The 10,120-nt window shown below is 36.9% G+C and overlaps 1 protein-coding gene across 1 annotated transcript in view; it reads right to left on the minus strand.

Moving 5' to 3' along the window:
• Positions 1 to 9,878, minus strand: part of ADAM7 (ADAM metallopeptidase domain 7) — a 95,838-nt gene extending 85,960 nt beyond the window's left edge. Inside the window, exons 1-3 of the mRNA XM_073891244.1 lie at positions 9,816 to 9,878; positions 8,745 to 8,848; positions 4,209 to 4,285 (exon numbers count right to left, since the gene is read on the minus strand). Coding sequence (XP_073747345.1) covers positions 4,209 to 4,285; positions 8,745 to 8,848; positions 9,816 to 9,867 — 233 coding nt within the window. The 5' untranslated portion in view covers positions 9,868 to 9,878. The remainder of the gene's footprint in view (positions 1 to 4,208; positions 4,286 to 8,744; positions 8,849 to 9,815) is intronic.
• Between the last annotated feature and the right edge of the window lie 242 nt (positions 9,879 to 10,120).

A 10,120-nucleotide genomic window follows, 5' to 3' on the forward strand; every position in this document is an offset into this window, starting at 1 on the left:
AATATCCTTGATGAACAAGGATGCAAAAATTCTCACCAAAATATTAGCCAATAGGATCCAACAGTACATTAAAAGGATTATTCACCACGACCAAGTGGGTTTTATCCCTGGGCTGCAAGGCTGGTTCAACATCCGCAAATCAATCAACGTGATACAATACATTAACAGAAGAAAGAACAAGAATCATGTGATCCTCTCAATAGATGCAGAAAAAGCATTTGACAAAGTACAGCATCCTTTCTTGATCAAAACTCTTCAGAGTATAGGGATAGAGGGTACATACCTCAATATCATAAAAGCCATCTACAAAAAACCTACAGCGAATATCATTCTCAATGGGGAAAAGCTGAGAGCTTTTCCCCTAAGGTCAGGGACGCGGCAGGGATGTCCACTCTCACCACTGCTATTCAACATAGTATTAGAAGTCCTAGCCACAGCAATCAGACAACAAAAAGAAATCAAAGGCATCCAAATCGGCAAAGAGGAAGTCAAACTCTCACTCTTTGCAGATGATATGATACTGTATGTGGAAAACCCAAAAGACTCCACCCCAAAACTGCTAGAACTCATACAGGAATTCAGTAAAGTAGCAGGATATAAAATCAATGCACAGAGATCAATGGCATTCCTATACACCAACAACAAGACAAAAGAGAGACAAATCAAGGAGTCGATCCCATTTACAATTGCACCCAAAACCATAAGATACCTAGGAATAAATTTAACCAAAGAGGCAAAGGATCTGTACTCAGAAAACTATAAAATACTCAGGAAAGAAATTGAAGAAGGCACAAAGAAATGGAAAAACATTCCATGCTCATGGATTGGAAGAACCAACATTGTGAAGATGTCAGTGCTACCTAGGGCAATCTACACATTCAATGCAATCCCCATCAAAATACCATCCACTTTTTTCAGAGAAATGGAACAACTAATCCTAAAATTTGTATGGAACCAGAAGAGACCCCGAATAGCCAGAGGAATATTGAAAAAGAAAAGCAAAGCCGGTGGCATCACAATTCTGGACTTCCAGCTCTATTACAAAGCTGTCATCATCAAGACAGTATGGTACTGGCACAAAAATAGAGACATCGATCAATGGAACAGAATAGAGAGCCCAGAAATGGACCCTCAACTCTATGGTCAACTTATTTTTGACAAAGCAGGAAAGAATGTCCAATGGCAAAAAGACAGTCTCTTCAACAAATGGTGTTGGGAAAATTGGACAGCCACATGCAGAAGAATGAAACTGGACTATTTCCTTACACCGCACACAAAAATAGACTCCAAATGGTTGAAAGACCTAAACGTGAGACAGGAGTCCATCCAAATCCTAAAGGAGAACACAGGCAGCAACCTGTCACCTCAGCCGCAGCAACTTCTTCCTAGAAACATCGCCAAAGGCAAGGAAGCCAGGGCAAAAATGAACTATTGGGATTTCATCAAGATAAAAAGCATTTGCACAGCAAAAGAAACAGTCAACAAAACCAAAAGACAACCGACAGAATGGGAGAAGATATTTGCAAATGACATATCAGATAAAGGGCTAGTATCCAAAATCTAGAAAGAACTTATCAAACTCAACACCCAAAGAACAAATAATCCAATCAAGAAATGGGCAGAAGACATGAGCAGACATTTTTCCAAAGAAGACATCCAAATGTCCAACAGACACATGAAAAAGTGTTCAACATCACTTGGCATCAGGGAAATCTAAATCAAAACCTCATGAGATACCACCTCACACCAGTCAGAATGGCTAAAATTAACAAGTCAGGAAACGACAGATGTTGGTGGGGATGCGAGAAAGGGGAACCCTCATACACTGTTGGTGGGACTGCAAGCTGGTGCAGCCACTCTGGAAAACAGTATAGAGGTTCCTCAAACAGTTGAAAATAGAGCTACCATACGATCCAGCAATTGCACTACTGGGTATTTACCACAAAGATACAAATGTAGGGATCTGAAGGGGTACGTGCACCCCAATGTTTATAGCAGCAATGTCCAGAATAGCCAAACTGTGGAAAGAGCCAAGATGTCCATGGACAGATGAATGGATAAAGAAGTGGTAAATATACACAATGGAATATTATGCAGCCATCAAAAGGAATGAGATCTTGCCATTTGCAATGACGTGGATGGAATTGGAGGGTGTTATGCTGAGTGAAATAAGTCAATTAGAGAAAGACATATATCATATGACCTCACTGATATGAGGAATTCTTAATCTCAGGAAACAAACTGAGGGTTGCTGGAGTGGTGGGGGGTGCGAGGGTTGCGGTGGCTGAGTGATAGACATTGTGGAGGGTATGTGCTATGGTGAGCACTGTGAATTGTACAAGACTGATGAATCACAGATCTGTACTTCTGAAACAAATAATGCAATATATGTTAAGGAAAAAAAAGAAGAAGCAGATAGCGGGAGGGGAAGAATGAAGGGGTGTAAGTCAGAGGGGGAGACAAACCATTAGAGACAATGGACTCTGAAAAACAAACTGAGGGTTCTAGAGGGGAGGGGGTTAGGGGATGGGTTAGCCTGGTGATGGGTATTAAAGAGGGCACATTCTGCGTGGAGCACTGGGTGTTATGCACAAACAATGAATCATGGAACACTACATCAAAAACTAATGATGTAATGTATGGTGATTAACATAACAATAAAAAATTATTAAAAATATTTTGTATTATAAACTGTTGGTAAAAGTGAAACAGATACAACAGGTAAATAAAATACAATTATTTCTGTGCTTATCTTGAAATAGCATATATAGAACTTTTGGTAAAGTGATTGGTTGTATAATACATTCTAAATTAATGTATCTTTTGCCTCATATATACATACAAATGTAACTTTTCACCTATTAATGGATTTACTATAGTGAAAACAAAGTTGACCCAATCACTGTTTCCCCTGGATGAATAAAAATGAAACTCATAGGGTATGGTAAGAAGTGGTTACAGAAACAAGACAAAAATCTAAATTAACGAGATCAAGTTTCAGTTTGAATAAATAATATTCCCAGATTTGGGAAACTCGATGATATGCACTAAATTCACTTACATCATGTTGCTGAGGGGACAAGGGTAATGTTGCCCTTCGGAGGTATCAATATCAGATCAAACTGCATTGTATGTCTACAATTCTAAAATATAGCACTCCAGGCTGATTAACAGAATTAAACAATAGCTAATATAATAAGATTCCTACTTGAGGCATAGGCAGCATGGGGTAATTTCAAAAGCAGGCAGATCTGATTTAGAGAATCAGCACCATTATCTGCATTGTGATCCTGACAAGTTTTTACTTCAGTGAACTTATGATTCTTCCTCAGTAAAACAACATCGGCTTCGTATGGATATTGTGGGAATTAAGAGAGAACTTTGAGGAAAGACACATAAAAATTGTTCAATAGATGTTAGCCTTCTCCATCCTAAGAATGTATGCAGAGTCTGAATAAGTTATCAATATAATTATGTTATTAGATTAATTATATTTCTGTACATTTGTCCAAAAGGTAACTCCAGAGTAGAAGAAAGAATGTTTGTTTCTTTGTTTGTTTTATATTTTTTGTTGCTATTTTTACCTAATAGGCCAGAGTCTCAATTGTTTAATAGATTTATCCTTCCATGTTTCTTAGCATTTGACAATTCTTTATGATTTTAATGTTTAGGGCTGGGATGCAGGACTATTGTGCATAGGAATGGCCCAAAGGAAAACAATGGAAATCCAGCAATAACAATACAGAGTTTGTGGAGAAAGCTAATGAAGAAATTAAAAGCATTAGAATTATTCAACTGACACAAGGTAGCTTGATGAGGTAAATTCTTCCCCACTCTTATTCTCCAACAGAACTTGGTTTGATACCTATTTTGAGTAAGTTAGCAGTCACTCTAGAAACCATGTTTTTCAAATTTCCTTAGATCTACTGACTCACAGAGAAGTAATGTATTAACTCTCTTCTTAGAGTGAGTTTATGAAGCTCAAAGGGCTCCAAGTACCCCAAATAGACGGTAACTCAGGACCTGAAGGGCAGTGTCTGTAATTGTTAAGATGTTGAAATGTGACGGGCTTATATTAGAAGAGTAGGAATTCAGTCTATATATAGGTAACAATAACTTGATGAAGTCACTTCATTGGCAGTTTTTACAAAAACTGGAATACTACAGACCAATAAATCTATAAGGTATTGAATTATAATAGAACTTACCTTGATCTTAAAAGGTGAAGTATTAAGGTTTTTCTAGTTAGCTTTAGTTCATACAGCAATTCTTCTTCATATGTTTCCTGCAAAACAGTACCCATCATGTAACTTAAATGTGTGCTCATTTAGTGTGTGTTAGGGTGGGGAGTGGGATGGGTCCGGGGGGAAATTAGACTTTATCAGTCTACCCAGCAGTCAAGCAGTCCAGCCAGGCAAAATAAGAAATATGGACTAGGCTGAATTTATGAAAGCCAATATATGGAGGGTTTTGCTTGTAAGTTATTTTTTAATTAAATTTTTTGATGGGCATTTTTTTCTACTTATAAAATAAAATGAAATGAAAATATATATATTCTCTCCTCATCCAGAGATAACAAGCTGTATGTCCTTACAATTCTGCACCCCACCTACGGATCTTTTGTTTATGTATCTTTTAACAGTTTGGGGTGTATTGTTTTATAGTTTACTTTCTCACATAAAAATAAATCATGACCATGACCATTTTCTTATTCCAATAAATGTTCCTTTATAGTATGTATTTTATGGCTGAAAATCACAATGTGAATTTATTTAACTTATATCCAGATCAGAAATTTGATTTGGGGCATTCACTGTAGTTAGACACCATTTCTTTGTTGGCAACATGGAAAAAAATGTTTGATAAGTGCTGCAAGATAACCCTGAAGAAAGGAAGCACAAAGTTAGAATTTCACTAGAAATTTATAGTGGTTCTTATTTTCTTGCCTTTCATATTAACATTAATGAAATGATAACTTATTGTGACAAACTTTTCTTTAATGACCATTGGAAGTGATATTTTTCTTCTGTTTAGTTGGTTGTTTACATATTTGTATGTGAATTCCTAACTTATGTACTTTAAATATTTTCTTTTGTGGTATTTTATTTCCTTGTGATTTATAAGAATTATTTATAATTCAAGGATTCAGTTACTGGTCATTCATCTAGCACATTTCTTTAGTTTATTGTTAACCCATGTATTCAATAGCTGTTATTTCAGGCACAGTGATAATATGGAAAATACAATGGTGCACAAGATACAGGTCACACCCTTATGGAAACCACAGCTTGGCAACAGAAGAAAATTAATCAAATGTAATTGAGTATTATAAGCATCATAATAGGAGAAATGCAGTGACTGTGTGAGGGAGGAATCAGGGGCAGAGAACAGAGCATGCAAATGCCCTGAGGTAGGAAGGAGCTCGACATGTTTGAGAAACCTAGATAAGTTCAAGGTGGCTGGAGAACCAAGTGTAAGTTGAATAAATATGAGAAATGAAAGGTAGGAAGGAGCCAAATCATGTACAGACTAGTTAGTCACTTAAGAAGATTTGGACCTTATCCTAAGAGCAAAGAGAAGAAAAAGGTTTAGGCAAAAAATGCAGAAGTATGGTATTTTAGATGGCTTACTTATTACAGATAATGGATCAGCAAAAATCACAACTGTAGGCAGGAAAAGCATTTAAAGGGGGCGCCTGGGTGGCTCAGTTGGTTAGGCAACTGCCTTCAGCTCAGGTGATGATCCTGGAGTCCCAGGACTGAGTCCCACGTCGGGCTCCCTGCTAGGCAGGGAGTCTGCTTCTCCCTCTGACCCTTTTCCCTCTTGTGCTCTCTATCTCTCATTCTCTCTCTCTCAAATAAATAAATAAAATATTTTTAAAAAAAGCGTTTAAAGACTGTTGATGGGATATAGGTCACTTGGGCAGGGGAGTGGCAGCAGGGAAAAAGGAGAGCAGATAATTTCAAAGGATATTTACATGTTAGAATGCACAAAGTTTAGTGATTTTTTTGTTGGAGGAGGCAGAAAAGAGGAGTAAAGAATTCCCTTAGGGGGCACCTGGGTGGCTCAGTCGGTTCAGCATTTCACTCTCGACTTTGGCTCAGGTCATGATCTAGAGTTGTGAGATTGAGCCCCATGTCTGGCTCTGCACTAGGCATGGAGCCTGCTTAGGATTCTCTCTCTCTCTCAAAAAAAAAGAATTCCCTCAGGCTTCTGGTTTGTTTAAACTATGCTATTGAAAGGAGGGTCTTCTGAAGAAGGGCAACTTTGAAGGAGAGTTTTGTGTTTGTTGAATGTGAGTTGTGCATTAGTTAGGCATTTGTTGACTGCAAATTTAACCTAAAATTGGGACTTCATTATAAACACATAATTCACAGTGGGCAGGCAAGAACCTAGGTGTTTACTCACATAAGAAGTGTTGAATCTTGTTTACAACATGATGAACTTACATGCAGGCATGTATGAATAACAGAGTCATATAATGGGACTTTGTAAAATTTGAATGTGTAATTATGGGTTTCATATTAGCTAATATTCAGACACTATTGTTAATATTGTCAAATGTAACATTCTTGTTAATCTTGTCATTGATATTGTTTTTATACAGAGTTTTTAACTTTATGTTTTATTTTAGAATTTTATTTAATTTTAAAATTTGTTTTTATTTAGAATCATTTTAGATTTAGAGAAAAGTTGGAAAGATAATATAGAGCGTTCCCATGTACCTCACAACTCAGAGTTCCATATTGTTAACATCTTACATTACTATGGTGTACTTGTCACAACTCATGAACCAAGATTGACATTACCAATTAAAGTATACACTCATCCAGATTTCCTTAGTTTTTGTCTAATGTCCTTTCACTGTCTTAGAATCCCATCCACATTACATTTAGTTGTCATGCCTCCTTAGACTCTTCTACACCATGACAGTTTCTCAGACTTCCCTTCTTTTTTGACAATCTTGACAGTTTTAAGGAGCACTGATCAAGTATTTTATAGGTTGCTCCTTAAGTTTTTTCCAATATTTTTCTCATTCCCAGCCTGGAATTGTGGAGATTTGAGAGAAAACAACAAAATAAAGCCATTTTCAACATATCATATTAAGAGTACATACTATCAACATGACTTATTATTGATGATGATTACTGGTTACCTGGCTGAGGTAGCATTAGTCAGCCTTTCTCCACTGTAAGGTTACACTCTTCCACATTCTACTCTTTGGAAAGGTCTATGCAGAGACCGTGCTTAAAGGGTGGGGAGTTATGCTCCACCTTCTGGGAAGGGGAGGGTCTATGTCAATTTTTTAATTCTTATGTATGGGAGATTTTTCTATTCTCCCCATTTATTTATTTATTCAATTATTTATTTATACCAGTATGAGTTCATAGATATTAATTTATACTTTATTATAGTCCTAAACTACATTATTAATTTTGTTGCTCAAATTGTCCCTTCTTTGGCTATTGGGAGCTCCTTCATTTGACTCCTTTGTTCTTTTGACATACTCCCATCAATGCAAGTTTGGGTTGTTTGTTTGCTTGAGAATTTCCTTACTTTCTGGTGGTATAAGATGCTCCAAATTCATCTTGTATATTTCCTGCCCCAGTCAAGGCTCATCTTGTATATTCATAATGGAACTGATGTCTTGATTTACACAATGGTGATAGAGGGCTGGTTTTGCCATCTTAGATGAGTAATGAACTTCAACCAATAAAAGTTTTTTTTTTAATTGAAGTATAGTTGATATACAACGTTATATTAATAAAAAGTTTAAGAAAGAATAAAGGATAAAGGAATTGGAGATCAAGAGAAAATATTATTTGTAAGGAGATTATTACAGAAAAATGGTTAAACATTATCTCCAAATGGCAGCAGATGAAGAGTTGCTTTTTCATTATCTTAAGCCATGGGAAAGACGTTCAGTGGGATCATTTGGAAAGTTGAAATGTGTCTTGCTTATGACTGAGGAACCTAAAAATGAGAGCCTGGAAGGCTCTCTCCCCTAATGGTGGAGGGAAGAAAAGTAGTTGTATTGGGAAAAATTTGCCCTCTCAAAGAGTACTGGGGCAAATGACAATCAGTATTCTCATGGACCAAGTTAGAAAGCTCAGACCCAAAATGCAAGTGCCTGGTAATAAATATCTAAGAACAGTCTTTGAATGTGTTCTATAGTAGTGAAATTGAAAATTACCTTATTTTGAAGCTTGTTTCCTATTATATGTATTACATATTGTCTGCTTAAGTATTTGTTTCTTTTGAAAATAAAATTGTAAATGTTTACATTCTAACACCTGAATAAACACTATTCTAAGCAACAGGCGAAATGTGTTCCTGTGAAAGTTGTCCAACTTTGCCGCTGAATCTGTAAGGCAAGTAAACCTGCATATTACCTCACTGGGAAAGCAAAATGCTCAGAGATTATATTCCATAGGCACCAGCTCAGAACAAATGAGGTTGCCTTAAATCAGCCTAGAAAGCTGTTAGTGAAAATCCTCACATGAACTGGAAAGTTTTATATGGCACTCTCTAATTTTACTCCATCTTGTTTCCTAATCCATCAAAAGGGTGCTTCCTCCCCAACCTCCCCCTCTCACCCCACCCCAAGTGCATGCTGTAAACTGAGTGAAAGTTCTCAGAAAATTTAAGACTCTTCTCTTGTTTGCTTCTGATTGGAGCAAGAGATTGCTTTCTACATATCTTGTGAAAATAATAAATCATATTTATTAAATCAAAACCTGTACCTGTATGTCATAATCATGGATGTGCCAAACATTTCGCTTCTGCATCAGAGGAAGCCTTTTAGGATAAACCACTTCTTGACCTTCTACTCCAAGGATTACCTTTTCTAAAAGGAAACATTTAAGGGGGAAAATACATCTGGCATTAACATTCACACACAGTGACTGGATAACAATTATTCTCATAGAGTTCATGTACAGCCATGATTAGCAGCCATGTACAACATCATTATGAAGTAGCACCCCCACGTAACAGGTAAGGAAACTGAGACTGGTATTTCCAAATTAGGAAAATTTAAGCAAAATTGGAAAACAGGCCAAAAAAATTAGGTCTTTTAGCTTCTTCCATCTTTCTACTTTGTCCTGCAGTTACCACCTTCATCATCTTAATCTCCTCATGCCTGTCTCTGGATTCTGCCACCTGTCAAAACCTGCACTGGAAGGGATTGTTTCAGTGTAAATTATTGATTTTATCTCCCAGGTACATTTGTATTTGAAATCTTAACTCTCCTAGCTAAATACAAGGCTCTCCCTTGTTGAAAGGATTTAGATACTCTTGAATCAGTGCTAAATAGTCTTCACAAGTGGTGGTCGTCTGGGGGTGAGCCCTGCTTATCTCACTGAAGAGTGATATAGAACAAAGACCATAGGATTTTAGAATCTGCTATTATTTGAGTCAAAATTTTACCAGTTTATTAGCAGTATGGCCATAAATACTGTATCTATTCTCTCTCATCTGTAGATATTATTCTCAATTACTCTATCTATAAAGTGGAGATAAGATTATACACATGCTAATGTACACAGTGGCTAATGGCTAGCGCAGTGTCTGTGCTACAGATACTCAGAAATGTCCACTCCTTCTTTCTCACTGTAAATCAGACTGCTAAAGTATTTCATAGAATCATAGAATCTCAATATTAGCCATAACTAGTCCAAGTCCTATGCTATGTCCTCAGCAAAATCATCAATGGGTTTTAATGTCTTTTATCATTTATCATTTAAACTGTGTGACCAAAGAAACATTACCTCATAGCCTAGTAAGAAAACCCTGATAAAAAGATTAAGACATACCTTTAATCTGAGAAATGAGTACGATCATGAAAAGCAAACTCCTGGGAAACATTCTGAACGATTCTGGTGGGAGAAGGGGCACAGGTGCTTGAGAAAAGATGTGTGTGGCTCCCTGCCCTTGCTTCCACAGCAGGGTCAAAGAATCCAACAGATAGATAGGCAATTTTGATCCAGCACAAGGAAGTGTTCCTTGCTTGTGTTGCATCATTTGTGAGTTGCTTGAGGCTAAAACCTGGAGGGCGGACATCATGTACCAATTAAAAGCATCATTGACGTGCTGTGGTGGAGGTGGGCTGGGCAGAGAT

The sequence above is a fragment of the Callorhinus ursinus genome, unplaced genomic scaffold (assembly GCF_003265705.2).
Source record: "Callorhinus ursinus isolate GAN/ISIS: 27379988/994484 unplaced genomic scaffold, GSC_fseal_2.0 scaffold4, whole genome shotgun sequence".
Taxonomy (NCBI): domain Eukaryota; kingdom Metazoa; phylum Chordata; class Mammalia; order Carnivora; family Otariidae; genus Callorhinus; species Callorhinus ursinus.